The following is a 16,169-nucleotide window of genomic DNA, read 5'->3' on the forward strand; positions in this document are numbered from 1 at the left end:
TTAAGGAGGACCTTCCAAATGTGATCAGTCATCATACCCCACTCTATCTCTTTCTCATATAAGACCTGTTTCATCAAGGTTTATGGAACTCACACAAAAATATTAGATACTTTCCCTCCCTTTTAATTCTGTGATAGAACAGTCTTCAATATACCAGGCACTTCAGAACCTCCCCTAAGATAAAAGGTACAAAAAGCCCCATATCCTTTAACACACAAACTCTAAATCCTCTCAACATACACCTTAAACGAGGCGTCCTCCCTCAGAATTCAAAGAAAACACATTTCTCTTACCATATATTCCATGTTTGCTGCCGGTGGGAACACTTTGCCCCGAACTTGGTTATGATAATCAAGAATGGCGATCATGTCATTCTGCGAAATGTAGCGCTTCCGCCTGGTTTTGGGGATATCCGCAGAGTCTAGTTGTGCTTCCAGGGCTGCTTCAATATCAGTGAAATTATTGGTTGGCGGGGATGAGTCAGTGGAATTGAGTAAGACGACTGCACTGGCTTCACAGAGAAGGGAGAACAGGAGTGCACTGCTGACGGCAGAGATTGCTATCATTTTGAGAGGTGGAGAGGAAGAGGCCACGAGTTTACTTTGCCTTAAAGCAGAAAAGTAGAGTTAGGCTCTATAAAAGGAAAAAACAGAACAAAACAACAATAGGGCCAGAAGGTATGAATTTACAAAATCAGTGCTTGATTTGACTGTCTTCAAAAAATCCAAACAAATGTTGAAGCCAAGCCTAGGAGACAACCTGTAGTGGTCTCTATACATTTTACTTGGTGTTATGAGGCAACCCCCTAAGAGGAACTTCCTATAGCTAGAGAAAAATAAACAGCATGGCTACTCACCCTAAACTGAATGTGAGCCATTTACCCCAAATGCCTGAGTCACAGAATGCATTACTGCATATTTATTTTCAGAGGGAAAACTTAAGGAATTGAAACTCATCTTGAGAGTGAAAGGAAAACTGCATCACAGGTAATAACAGAGAATGTGCTGATAATGTCCCCCAAACATATATGGACACCAAGTAATAGAATAGATACAAAAAAAGTTATAATAACCCAATCTCACTTCTAAAAAAGTAAAAATGTGAGCTACTTTAAAAGCAATGCATGCAAAATAAACTTGTTGAGCTAAATAGCTTACCTCTGCACAAAGCCAAAATGAATATAGTATTCTTCCAAAAATGTAAAGTTCTTTGCTAGGTTGTAGCATGAACTCTTGTGAGAGGAGTGTGTCTTATTACAAATCTCAGAGAGCAAAACTCTACAAGGTTTGAGTGCTGCTGGCTACAGGAGCAGCTAACAGCTTTTATATGTCACAGTCTGCAGCAGTCCAGAAAGGGCAGTCTTTCTTAGGGTCTCTCCTAGCCAAAATCAAAGGGGAGGGGTTTTGGATAGAAAAAACAGTGATTGGGTGGCAACCTTTTTATGTGGGTGGTGAGGAAATTGAGTCACACCCACAGCTTACCAAGTACAAACCATAAAAGACAAGCCTTTTTTTCTCTGGGCTTCCACCTTTTCTGAGTGGTTAATTTTCCTCATTTAATGCTTTCTAGTTCCTGGTTCCCATACAAAAAGGAGGAAAAAAAAAGGCACTGTGAGTTCTTGAAAACACAGAAGGTTGAGTAACAAGCAGTACATTTCTTTTAAAAACAGTAAATGACATGGGAGCTGAAAAGAGCAAGCTGATATTAAATCAAAAGAACAGCTCACAGAGTTAATCTGGGTGGCCACAAATATGATTCAAAAGAGATGCCAGGCAAGTCGGTAGTAGCCAGACTATAGCATATGATATTAGGATAATAGATGCTCAAGTGGTTGTACTTTTCTGTCTCCATGTGGCTTTATTCCTCTAATTTATATATTTAGTCTCTCTCTATCTCTTTCTCTTGTTTCACTCTCTCTCCCTTTTTTCCTTTCTCTATAGAGTGAGGCAACAAATTACCTGCCTTTTATCTATCTTGTATATAATACGAAGAGAGACGCTCATGACAAATGACAGCAGCCAAGATAACATCTGTTTCAGGTTTAGAAGCATATAGTTGAAATTTTAAGCTAAGAGTAGCTTAGCTTCTCAGGAAACATATTGGAGGGCACTGCTTAGAGGCCATGAAGAATTGAAATGCAGCAGTAGCTGCTGCCAACAGTCAGTAGTGCCTTCTTAGAAAGATGCCATTGGAGCAAAATCTATGTCTGGCGAGACAAGAGCCAAGAATGTGACTGTTAAGGCAATTTGTTTTAAAAAGACCCTCACAAATACCCTGTGTCATGATAACATTAACAAAATGTGGGCCATTCAGTCCATGGCAACAGGAATCTTGTAAACCGCACATTGTTCAGTTAAGAAATCTGCTTAACATACACTGACTAGTCTACTTTGCCAACGTGTGTTATCTCCTGCATGTTTCAGCAGGAGGAGTACGATGTGAACTTATATTTGTCAGAAATGATGGTCATGTGGTAAGAAGCACACCAAGACTGTGAGCCAGTTTTCCTGGGCTATACTCCCAGTTGGGTCTCTAACAATATGTGTGGCTTGATGCACATAGTTTAACTCTTCATGGGTGCATCTAAAAATGGGAGAGCAAAGGTGTGCATCCAATGGTGAGATGAACTTCATCACATTCCTTACGAGAGCAGTACAGTGTTAGAAACTGGAAGTGCTTCTGAAGTTCAAAATTCAGTGGTGAGATATAGTCTTTGATGTTGATAGCATGAGTCAAAGTTCAGGTTTTGCTCTATGTTGGTATTAAGTTCCTAACTAAATTTGAGTAATTTGAGAAGACTTTAAGGTGCAATACTAAAAGCAGTAAATAGGAATTAACATCGCAAAATTGAAAAGACGAGAACATCTGAAATGAGCACAGAAGGTGAGAGCAGGAATAGTATGAAACATCAGAGCAGCTTCAGGAAATGCTCATGACTGCTCCCAGCTGCAGAAGTTTAACAACTGGAGCTGTCCAGCTAGGATCTCACCCCTACAGAAAGTACTCGTGGCACCTTGACTGAATCTCAAAGATGCTGTGTTAAGGATTCCTAAATCAAATAGGAGGTTAAGCAACATATTTTCTGTGGGCCATCCAACTCAAAGATTCCCAAGACCTTTTCAGAAATTAGTGCCACCAATGATTAGTCTATCCTTTTCAACATATCTCTTATAGCTATCTGGCAAAGAGGAGGATAAAGGACTTTCAATGCCTAAGTCCCTCGATGGCTCATTAATAACCAATCCACCTGCAATGCAGGAGATATAGGAGTCATGGGTTCAATTCCTTGGTGGGGAAGACCCCTGGAGGAGGAAATGGCAGCCCACTCCAGTATTCTTGCCTGGAAAATCCTACGGACAGAGGAGCCTTGTGGGCTACAGACCATAGAGTGACAAAGAGTCAGACATGACTGAGCATGCATGTACCCACACAATGCCTAAGTAGCAGACAGGAGACTTTCTTTCTCCAGGGTGACTGAGTTCTTGCTTAGAATCTCATAAAAATCAATCATTGCTTTCAAGGTTACTTCTTTGTCATATATACAAAGAGCTATTGTTCATCCATTGAAGTTTGACTTGAGGTACTTCCACAGAGATAAAAATGTGTCCTTTGAAGAACTTGTCTGAACCATAAGTGGGTTTCCTATAAGAGAAAGCGGAAGGAGAAAGAGAAAGAAGGAATTTCTGAGATGGACCTAAGCATGCCCAATTACATGAGGACAGAGCTGATAGTTGCTTAATTCTGAGACCCTGAGGCATGTCAATGATTTCAGATGTCTTTCAACACACATGAATTATATTGTGGAATTCAGACTATTAAGAGAACCCACAAGGCTATGGAATCATAAAAGAAGAGACCTGTGGGAAGAGAGTTAGAATTCTGCTTCCAAGCAGATGTTATTGCCAGAAGTATTTGAAATGCTTTGGAAGTAATTTTAATTTTAAAATACTTGCAAAATTAAGAGGCATATGTCCAAGTTGTCAGTAAAAGAACTGCTAATGAACAACTAACAATGAGGTGGTTCTTTATGGAGCTCTTCTTGAAAAAAGATCATTGATGTGTTTAGAAACCTTTAGGGGAATGCTTGCCAACACAGACAGAAATGGAATGCACTTATATTACTGAGAATAAACACATATACAATTGGCAGCAACTATTGTCTACCTTGAAACCTGTGCAAAAATGGTTGCTGTTTTAAAATTGAAATCAGATATATTATGTGTCCCCAAATGGCACAACTGCTTAAGCACTTTGAGTAAGTGTGTGGGGGTACAGATACACATATGGCTTTAGTATAAAACATTTCTAATTAAAATGTATTCCATGGACTAGTAGCATTGACATCACAGGGAGCTTGTTAGAAATGCAGGATTTGGGGCTCAATCCAAGACCTGTTGAGTTAGAATCTGCACTTTATCAGGATCCTCAGGTGACTCATACACTCAAAGTCTCAGAAGTACTATCTAAATTACTTTTTCCAGACACACAGAGGCTCAACCCACTATATACATACCCACTGAATAAACTGTTTTAAAAATCCATTTATGCCCACTGAATAAACTTTTTAAAAATCCATCTGTGTATAATAGTAACATGGGGAGAATCAAAGATAGATATAGACAAGTATGTTTAAAAAGGCAAACACAAGTCAACTTCTACTTTATCAGGAGAAAAAGTTGACTAGGAAAAACTAAATAAAGTGTCTTCACAAAGAAATGATTTAGTAGTGGTTAGGATCTTTTTAACATTGCTATACTAACCCTACTTGCTATTTAATACATATTAATTTATCACAAGGTATTTGAAATAACTGACTGCACTATACACAAGTTTTGTAGATTATGACATGCCATATAAATAGAAATTATAGCTTTATTCTATCATCCCCAGGACAGAACCCCAAATCACCCTTTCCTTATTCATTCTCACCTTGCGTTGCACATCCACTAGCTTTACAAAACATGTGGATTTTTTATCCCTGAAAGGTCTTGCCAATATATTCCCCTTTTATCATTATTATGTCTGCTTGAAGTTAATTCCACAGTCTTTCCCTAGTATTACTCTAGTGTCACTCCTATTGTTCATTATCCACTTTGCCTTCTTAAAAATTGAACTGAATCATTTCATCCATTTGCGTGCAACTGTCTCTTTGTTCTCATTGCCCACAGAATCAAGTTTTAAGTGACTTGATCTGCCTCACCAGGGTCTTGAGAATATAAATCAGTTTACCTTTTTTTTTTTTTTAATTTTAAAATCTTTAATTCTTACATGCGTTCCCAAACATGAACCTCCCTCCCACCTCCCTCCCCAGTTTACCTTTTTAGCTTTATTTTCTTCAATCAATGGTTTCTATTTCTGTACCCTGGCCACACTTTATGTCCCAACTACACTCAACCACTGTTGTTGTTGTTGTTGTTGTTTTTTCCTGTTGGCTTCAGTAAGTTAATGCTGTGTGACTCTGCCATGAATAATTATATATACATAATATGGACAACGAATAGTGTTATCAAAAGGAAGAAAGAAGTGTGAATGTGTATGTTTATAGGGAAGGAGGTTGGGGCTTGAAGGAGAGCTAAGCATTCACTTTGTATTACAGTAAATATGTAACATCAACTACTGCAAAACAAGTTATTCCAAAGCTTAGATATTAAAACAACAGTAAATATTTATGGTCTCATACAGTTTCCGTGGGTCAGGAATTTGAGAATAGCTTAGTTATTGTTCTAGCTCAGGGTTTCTCATAAAGTTTTAGTCAAAATATTGGGACTAAATGTAGTCAAATGTGGCTGGAAGACGTAAATGGGGCTGGAGGATTAACATCCAAAGGGGCTCATTCACTTGGCTGGCAGGTTGGTGCTATTGGCAGGAGGCCAGCATGTATGGACCTCACCACATGGACCACTGCACAGAGCTGCCTGAATGTCCTCACAGCACTGAAGCTGGTTTCCTCATAGTGAGTGATCCCTGAGTGAGCAAGGTAGAAGATCCAGTGTGTTTTACAACCTATCTATGGCACTCCCACACCAACATTTCCACGATGCCCTGCTGGTTACATGAGCTACTCAGACCTCTTCAAGGATGAAGGAGACTATACAAGACCCTGACCCAGTAGATGAGAATTATTGAGGGTTGTCTTGAAGGCTAGCTACCACAGGAAAATTTTGGAAAATATCTATTTATTTTAATCAAGGAGTATGTATATTAATTGAAAATATGGAGTAAACTATCAAGAAGAAACTATTAAAAGTGGTGAATGTGGGAAGCAACCTAAATGTCCATCAACAGATGAATGGAAAAATAAGTGGTTCATATATACAATAGAATATTGCTTGGCCATAAAAAAAAATGAAATAGTGCCATTTGCAGCAGCATAAACATGGAGATCATCATACTAAGTGAAGCAAGTCAGACAGAGAAAGACAAATATTACATTTTATCACTTATATGTGGAATCTAAAAAAATGGTACAGATGAATTTATTTAAAAAACAGAAGCAGACCCACAGACATAGAAAACTTACAGTTTTCAAACTTATGGTTACTAAAGGTGAAACGTAGAGGAGCGGGGAGGGATAAATTAGGAGTTTGAGATTAACATATGAAAAGTGAGAGTGTTAGTCTCTCAGTCATGTCCAACTCTTTGGGATCCCATGGACAATAGCCCACTGGGCTCCTCTGTCAATGGAATTCACCGGGCAAGAATACTGGAGTGGGTAGCCGTTCCCTTCTCCAGGGGATCTTCCCAAACCAGGGACTGAACCCAGGTCCCTTACTTTGCAGGCAGATTCTTTACGGTCTAAGCCACTAGGGAAGTTCACTATATATTAAATAGGTCATCAACAAGGACCTACCATACAGCAGGGGGAACTCCACTCAATATGCTATAGTAATGGATATGGGAAAAGAATATAAAAAGGATTGGATGTATGTGTAACAGAACTACTTTGCTATATGCTTGGAACTAACATGACATTATAAATCCACTATACCTCAATATAACAGAAAAATTAAATTAAAAAATAATAAGAGAGGTGAAAGTGGTTGCTTCTGGGGAGCAGAAATATACCAGAAGTGAGGTACTGAGACTAATGCATTTTTATTTTAACTTTATAGAACTATTAGACTTTTTTTAAAGTATATACATTTATAACCTAGAGTAAACATTAATTGATTAATGCAAATTAATTTGGTAAAGAGTGCAGATTAAAGTATACCTACTGAGCAAATAAACAGATGACAAAAGTGAAGATGGAGATCAAAGTGAAACCACATTTGAGTTTGCTGGGCTCTCTCTCTGGATTTGGTTATGTTACAGGAGTTCTAACTTACTGAACCCCTTTATCTTGATAACTTAGTAGTGCCACTCCTCAAATACCTCGTCTGTAGGTCCTTGTCTACCTTCTTGTCTGAGTTTGAGGCCGTGTTTTTGTCTTTCTTTGTTTTAATGCAGAAAATGAGGCCCTGAAAAAACATATATGTAGTAGTTGCTTCTGTGCATGTTTCATGGCCCTGGATAAAGAGGAGGCAACAGTAACTCTCACCTCAGGGACTGTGGTGTCATTTTAAAACAAAGTGTGTGAACACTAGTTCTTGGTTTCTCTAGTTAGTGAGTTAGTTCAGTCGCTCAGTCGTGTCCCATGAATCGCAGCACGCCAGGCCTCCCTGTCCATCACCATCTCCCGGAGTTCACTCAAACTCACGTCCATCGAGTCAGTGATGCTATCCAGCCATCTCATCCTCTGTCATCCCCTTCTCCTCCTGCCCCCAATCCCTCCCAGCATCAGAGTCTTTTCCAATGAGTCAACTCTTCACCATGAGGTGGCCAAAGTACTGGAGCTTCAGCTTCAGCATCGTTCCTTCCAAAGAAATCCCAGGGCTGATCTCCTTCAGAATGGACTGATTGGATCTCCTTGCAATCCAAGGGACTCTCAAGAGTCTTCTCCAAAACCACAGTTCAAAAGCATCAATTCTTCGGCGCTCACCCTTCTTCACAGTCCAACTCTCGCATCCATGCATGACCACAGGAAAAACCATAGTCTTGACTAGACGGACCTTTGTTGGCAAAGTAATGTCTCTGCTTTTGAATATGCTATCTAGGTTGGTCATAACTTTTCTTCCAAGGGGTAAGCGTCTTTTAATTTCATGGCTGCAGTCACCATCTGCAGTGATTTTGGATCCCCCCAAAATTAAAGTCTGACACTGTTTCCACTGTTTCCCCATCTCTTTCCCGTGAAGTTTCTCTAGGGTCAGTACAAAAGGAAGGCACCCCTTCATTTTCTAATCAGTCCTTGAAATGGGTGCATATTTTTCTCTACCTCCTCTAGATATCCTTCAGAAATCTTGAATAATAATCTCAAGATTCTTAAGCCCAAAGTGTCTGGTGAATCAAGAAGAATATCATAGCTTAGCTATACTACATCAATTTAGAGACTTGGAAAGCCACATGGGAAGCCCTAGGGTATGAGCACTGGTTATTTAATGAAAGAAAAAAATGACTTGAATATTTGGATCATCCAGAAATTGTGTGCTTATCATATAGAGATGAAAAACTCTTAAACTTCTATTCTATTCTCTCTCTCTCTCTCTACATATATATATACATATATATATTTCTCCCTAATGTTTAAGATAGAGTTGATTCTAGAAAAAAAAGAACAGCACAGTGACTCAATGGCAGGCCATTTATTTCCATGTGCCAAGAATATATCAAAATAAAGGCCAGAAGGTCTGTCTGTGCTGTGGGTCAAGTACACTGAGAGATTTTAAGGTACTTATTCATGCCATAATTTCAGACTTTGCCTATAGTTGGCATTCGAAAGATGTTTGTTAAATTTGATAAACAAATGCTATATCAGCATGGTCTTTTCCTAATCCAGGGCCTCAGCACACAGCCAGAAAAAACTTACACTCTCCAAAAGCCATCTGCACTCTGGCCAGAGTCATCAATTCTGTTTGGTCCTTTCACTGTGAAGAAGGTCTGGATAAACTTTGTGGGAAAGTCTCATTAGTTGCCCAGTAAAAATTTAGAAATGAGCATATGAGATGGTGGTATTAGGATGCCTTGAGTCATTAGGCAGATTATATACCACAAAGCCCATCATTTGTCATTCACAATGACCGTGATTAGAGGTGTACATGATTAGAGGCCCTTGTGAAGGGCAATGGTAAGAGCATTTAAGTTATGTCTTGAGCATGTGCCATTCCAGACGTTTTATAGTAACCTTCTCAGACTATCTGGTAATCAACAGTCATGAAAAATTCTGTTGAGTAAAATTATGCATAATGGGTTAATATTCTGAAAATAATAAACTGAAATCATCATTATGCTTCCCATAAATCATGTTCTCACAAGAAAAACAAATATTGTATATTAGCAGATATATGTGGAATCTAGAAAAATGGTACAGATGGACCTATTTCCAGGGCAGAAATAGAGATGCAGACACAGAGAACAGGTATGTGGACACAGCAGTGAAGGGATGGGGGGGGAATTGGGAGATTGGCATTGACATAAAGACATCGCCATGTGTTAAACAGAGAGCGAGTGGGAACCTGCTGTGTGACACAGGGAGCTCAGCTCATTCCTCTGTGATTACCTAGAGGGGTGGGGTAAGGGAGTGGAGGAAGGGGCAAGAGGGAGGGGATCTATGTATACATGTAGCTGATTCACTCTGTTGTGCAGCAGAAACTAACACAACATTGTAAAGCAATTACATTCCAATAAAAATAAATAAATCATATCTTCACAAAGTCCGATTGCCACAATGGCCCCAAGGAAAGGAATGGGTTAATGATACCTCAGGGATGAAGATCTTATCACAAAGCACAAGTCCCTTCTTGACAGAAGAGGAAGAAAAAGAAAGGATTCCTTGTTCGAAAGAATACAATAGAGAAACAGGAAGATGGATACAATGGCAGTAACTCATCTTTCCAGGTGACCGTCTTAGAAAATGAACCATGAGTGCAAAGGCTGGATAGTTCCTGTACACAAAGCAGAGAGAATCAAAAGTAGAAGGTCTTGAGCTTACTTCTAAACAAGGTTTCTAGGCGGAGAACCACTGCAGGGTGTTCCATACCATTATGCCATTCCTACAGCTGAATGGAGTAGTGGCATTGGCAACATGGCACATTTGAGCAGAGAAAAGAGCAGATATAGTATAGACCGGATCTCTCCCTGACCACAGGTATCTCAGAAAGCAATCTTCAGCATGCGTCAGTGGAAAAGATTGGGGACAGAAAGGCAATAACAAAGAGTGGGGTAACCTTTGTAGTAGAGGCTGCAGATGGAGGGCGGGCCCAAAGAAAGATTGGGGAAGAACACCCTGATTGAAAGTCAGAAGCCCTGGAGTGCTGGTGAGAACGGAAGCAGGGCATGCCAGCAAGGGAGGGCCACTGGATTCTCACTATCCTAAGTGAGAGACTCTCAGTTTCAGCACTGCAATTTCAAGGGCAGATGTTAACATAATGCCTACCTACAAGACACTACAGAGAGTGTTGACACTTGAGCAAATTAACACCCAGGAGTGATAGGCACAATTAAAAAGCTCTATCCTCATGAAACTAGCCAAGATTTTCTCCACCCTCTAGTGTCATCTTGAGAAGGAGGGTGAAGGCAAAATCTGAACTACTGGATATTTGCCGTAGACAGCTTGAGTTGAGATTCCCTCCTTTGGAATTTCTTTTGTTCTTGGAATGTTTTGTTCCTTTATTAATTAAAAAAAAATAATTGAACTAAGTTCATTTACTATATTGTGTTAGTTTCAGTGTACAACAGTGACTCAGATAAGAATATGTTCACCTCCAAATCCCAGCTTCCCAGGTGGCGCTAGTTTCCTGCTAGAAACTGCCTGCAGGAGACACAAGAGATGCGGGTTTGATCCCTGGGTTGGCAAGAGGCCCTGGAGGAGGAAATGGCAGCCCACTCCAGTGTTCCAGAAAATTCCATGGACAGAGGAGCCTAGCAGGCTATAGTCCCTTTTGGGGTCACAAAGAGTCAGTTATTACTTACAGCCAGAGCTTACATGTACATCGAAGTCCAACTAGCTGTGTGTGGGCTCCTGAATTGTGATGTATCAACTTTCTGATACACTATAGATGTTTACATAGGGTTGTTTGGAGGACCTATCTAGATTGCTTAGGTGTTATCTCTGCTGCTGCTGCTGCTAAGTCACTTCAGTCATGTCCGACTCTGTGAAACCCCATAGATGGCAGCCCACCAGGCTCCCCCGTCCCTGGGATTCTCCAGGCAAGAACACTGGAGGGTTGCCATTTCCTTCTCCAATGCATGAAAGTGAAAAGGGAAAGTGAAGTCGCTCAGTCGTGCCTGACCCTTAGGGACCTCATGGACTGCAGCCCACCAGGCTCCTCTGTCCGTGGGATTTTCCAGGCAATAGTACTGGAGTGGGGTGCCATTGCCTTCTCTGGGTGTTATCTCTGCTTTAAGCCAAATGGGAACAGAAAGCCACACTTTTGGACCACATTTCTTTTAGTGCTACAAGAGTGCTTTCACTGTCTTGTGCATTGATACTGTGCCTCAGATGTGGAGTGGTGCTGGTTCAGTAATTCCAGGGATATTGTTAAGGGTTTTCCACATCACTTAGTGTTTCCACTTAGAAGTCTGAGTATGAAAAATTTATTTCCTACAGGTAATAGGAAAAGCTTCATTTCTCTACCAGAATTTGTATCTTCTTCCTTTATGGCCATTTCCAACCTTATAACTGATTGTGTTTTCTTTTTTGCTGCGGTTAACAGAACCCAGATAGTCAATTTCAGTGTCCATTGTTGACTGCAGATTTGCATAACTACAAATTCATCTGATTTTATGTTCCTTACCTATTTGTGTTTTTGGTGGCCATGATTTTAAATTATTATTTTTCCTTTAATATTGTTCTGTTTCTTTTTTTTTTACTTCTTGTTTTATATTGGAATATGGTTGACTAACTAACAATGTTGTGATAATTTCAGTTGGACAGCAATTATACATATACATGTATCTATTCTTTTTCAAATTCTTTTCCCATTAGGGTTGTTACATAATATTGGGCAGAGTTTCCTTTGTTATACAGCAGGTTCTTGTTGGTTATCCATTTGAAATATAGCAGTGTGTATATGTCAATCTGTGTATATGTCAATCCTATTTTAAAATGTCACTGAATATTTTTTAATGACAACAAATGATAAAAATAATAGTTGTCGTGATATATTGAGACTTTCTATGATAAGAACTTTGCTAAGATAAAATTTAATTAGGTAACTTAATTATGATTTCTCAGTTAGAATGGAAGTATGGATCCACACTCAAAGCTAGATCTTCTGGTATCTATGGATGTATGGTTTTTTCTAGTAGTATACTCCATATTGTGTGCTCCTTGAAAAGCACTAAAAGTAAATGAATAAATAAGTGACTGGGTGAATAAATGAACAAATGGATAAAACTAAAGATGCAAACAGCTTTGGAAACATTAAAAGATAGTTCTGCAAGTTGTAAACTATATCTTGAAAGAAAAATAAGATGCAAATCTTAATTTCTACATAAAAATAAGGTACTTGTCAACTCAAAAAAAATTGTCACAGCAAATGATAACCTTTGAGAAAGTTTCCACACATCTCTATTTTACTGTAAAGAAAATAGGCTTATTCGATTAGGCAATTTACTTAAGTATTAAGCTAGAAAAGCTTGAGATACAAACCTATATTTTTCTGAAGACAAAGCATGATTTCTTAGTTGCTGTAGTACACAATCATTTTGGAGTAAAGTGAGATTTATATAAATACATATCATTTATGAAAAAATTATTATAAATTTACTCAATTTTCTATCCTCTGTTGGGGCACTAAAGATAACAATGGAAATATTAATAAAAACTCAATGACCCTGTGATCTTAAATGTCTTAAATGTCAGTTGCAGAAATAAGACATATGTACTGAATTGTTTAAAATTATAGAAAAACATATCTGGAAAATTTTAAATAGAAATCTGCAAATGTTAACTGTGGATTTCTTATCAAAAGATGAAAATTAGGCTGAGTATTAAGGATGACTAAGAATACATTGATGTCGGTGAAAACAGAGACTTCCGCATTAAAAGAATATAAATTAGACACAGAGATAAAAATAAATATAGCACTCTTATAGGACAGAGCAATTATATATAGTCAAAGAATAGGGTTTAACAAGTAGATCAGTAATAAAACTTAAATGTCCCAAAAGTTCTAATCCTAGAAGCTTGGGAAAAAAAAAAAACTCTGCCCAAGAATTTGTTAAGAAAATCCCATCTGGGGAGTAAAATGAAAAGCTTAATTTGCATGTGTTGAGTTTGAAATGCTATTCGGAAATATCATGCTGTGGAGTTGGAGACATAGTACTGGGAATTTGGTAATGGTCAGGATTTATGGCACTGGGACAAATGGGAGTAGGATTTAGAATATATTGCGGGTCAGGTTCTGTCCAGAAACCAATCAACACTAGAGAATTAGTTAATATGTGATTAAGTACTCTAGTGTAACTTCTTATTTCAGGCAAGGAAGCAGGAATAAAGTTTAATAAGTCAATATAAATGAGAGGAAGAAGTCAAAATAAATCTAGGGGGGAAAATGCAAAATCAGAATATACAAGCTCTGGTGTGAGGTCCCATTATATGTTGCTAGCTACAGATGGGTGGTTAAATAACAGTGTGTTCATTTGGAACTAAATGAAGACTGAGTCCCATGAGACTTAGTAGGCTATCATTATATTAAAAATAAAGTATTACTAACCTTCAAAAATATTCTTAGGAGACTAGAAATAAATACAGTCTTCAAAATCTAGATGTGAATGAAATACGTGAAAATATACTAGCTCTTTAAGGTAATGATGGTAAAGGGAAAAAAATATACAGTTCAGAAAATAGTCCTTGGAAAATGACAGGTGTTAGGAAGTAAAAGGGAGAAAGTCAAAGAGTAGAGATGAGGAATGGTTAAGACAACAGGAAGAAGGAACTATCCTGGGATGCTTTTAACTCTGGTTATACACATTATGTTTCACCCTAAATTATCTGCATTTAAAGATTACATGAACATGAGTAAGTATAAGCTATAATATTGCTGTTGTTTAGTCACCAGGTCATGTCCAACTCTTTGCAACCCCATGGATGGTAGCCCACCAGGCTCCTCTGTCCATGGGATTCTCCAGGCAAGAATACTGGAGTGAGTTGCCATTTCCTTCTCCAGGAGATCTTCCCAACCCAGGGATCAAATCTGCATTTCCTGCATTAGCAGGTGGATTATTTACTGCTGAGTCACTGCTGCTGCTGCTGCTGCTAAGTTGCTTCAGTTGTGTCCGGCTCTGCGTCCCCATAGACAGCAGCCCACCAAGCTCCCCCGTCCCTGGGATTCTCCAGGCAAGAACACTGGAGTGGGTTGCCATTTCCTTCTCCAATGCATGAAAGTGAAAAGTGAAAGTAAAGTCGCTCAGTCATGTCTGACTCTTCGAGACCCCCTGGACTGCAGCCTACCAGGTTCCTCCATCCATGGGATTTTCCAGGCAAGAGTACAGGAGTGGGTTGCCATTGCCTTCTCCGTCAGTAAGTCTTGTGAAGTCGCTCAGTTGTGTCCAACTCTTTGCGACCCATGGACTCTAGCCCACCAAGCTCCTCCATCCATGGGATTCTCCAGGCAAGAATACTGGAGTGGGTTGCCATTTCCTTCTCCAGGGGATCTTCCCGACCCAGGGATCGAACCCAGGTCTCCCACATTGCAGGCAGACGCTTTAACCTCTGCACCACCAGGGAAGCCCTTAAATACAAGAATCCAAGTACTAACATCAAAGATTTTAAAGGAGGAAAGGAAGCCAGGTTGAAAGAAGTAGGGGGAGGAGGTGGGAGAGGTGGGGTGAAAAGGGTGGCCTTACAGACGTCTCCTGCCACCTACAGATACCCAGGCGTTATGGGACTTTTCCCTGGGCCTCCAAAGAAGGGAGGACTGAAACTCGGCCCTACCAGAAATCAGACCAGACCAGAACCAGAATTAGAATTCTCTGCCAAGAGGAGGTGATCAGTCTCCAATCCTCAGCTCAGGCTGAGGGCCCTTCGACCAGATTCCTGCATCCAGGACTGAGGGACTAGAAAAACAGGGAAGGATAGGAAGGTTTAAGGAGAGGAAAGAGAGAGGGAAGGGGAGAGAGGTCATTAAAGTCTCTTGTTACTTACCGGTCGGGGCACTCTGGCCAGTTGTCCACGTCAGGAGGAGACCAGGGACAAAAGGGTCCCAGTTGCGGCTGCTGGGTCTGGTCCATCGGCAGGCAAGCTGGCCCCTAAGTCTTAGTGGTGTTTTATTAAGTCCAGTTTAGTTCAGTCGCCTGGTCATGTCTGACTCTTTGCAACCCCATGGACTGCAGCACACCAGGCCTCCCTGTCCATCATGCTGTCCATATGCAATCTAATGCAATAGAAAATAAAGGCCTTGACTAATTTGAAGATATCATTGGGTAGGGCTAGATTTCTATGAACATATAGAGACTGATTATAGTACATTTTGAAGAAATTTTAAGGCTTTGCTTATCACTTAATTTCCCCACTCTCTACTTCAGGGTAACCTCTTGGCTGTTCTGATAATACCCAAACTAGGGTTGCTAACAAACTAGGTAACAAATGTGAGGCAAATGTCTCCATAGGCCCATGGTAACATGCCTTTATGATACCTAGAAACAACATTTAACCTTCTTTCCCAATCAGCACGCTCATACAGCAGGCTGATTTTGCTAGGTAATCCTTGAGAGATGCAGATTTTCTGCCACAAGGACCTCTCAGCTCGCACTGCATCCTACCCCTGGCATGTAATTTGCATATTCCTAATTTTCTCAGAACGGAGGCTCTCAAACTTCAGCAATATTATTATAGAATCACCCAGAAGGCAGGTTAAACCACAGAATATTGGGACAGAGTTTCTTAGAACAACTGGAATAGGCTCAAAAATTCGCTTTTTTAATATATTCTCAAGTCATAGTGATTTTGCCTTTCGGGGGAACCACTGACTTAGAAGAAGATTGTAGGCATTTGTATAATTAGAGTTGCTAGTTAATTTCATGTTGAGCTTTCTCACAGGGTAATGAGGTAAGGGGAGGACTGTCTCTGGTTCATCTCTGCACTCCCACTGGGCTGGCATCCTACCCAGTACAATAACAAACATGGACTG

General features: G+C 39.7%; 1 protein-coding gene across 2 annotated transcripts in view; it reads right to left on the reverse strand.

The window, feature by feature from the left end:
- Nucleotides 1-1,322, reverse strand: part of PI15 (peptidase inhibitor 15) — a 36,105-nt gene extending 34,783 nt beyond the window's left edge. The window contains exons 1-2 of one of the 2 annotated variants that reach the window (XM_005689105.3): nt 1,158-1,322; nt 294-606 (exon numbers count right to left, since the gene is read on the reverse strand). In XM_005689105.3, coding sequence (XP_005689162.1) covers nt 294-566 — 273 coding nt within the window. In that variant the 5' untranslated portion in view covers nt 567-606; nt 1,158-1,322. Of the gene's footprint in view, nt 1-293; nt 634-1,157 lie in introns of both variants that reach the window. The other variant, XM_018058392.1, reaches the window with a different exon arrangement.

Source organism: Capra hircus, chromosome 14 (genome assembly GCF_001704415.2).
Source record: "Capra hircus breed San Clemente chromosome 14, ASM170441v1, whole genome shotgun sequence".
Lineage (NCBI taxonomy): Eukaryota > Metazoa > Chordata > Mammalia > Artiodactyla > Bovidae > Capra > Capra hircus.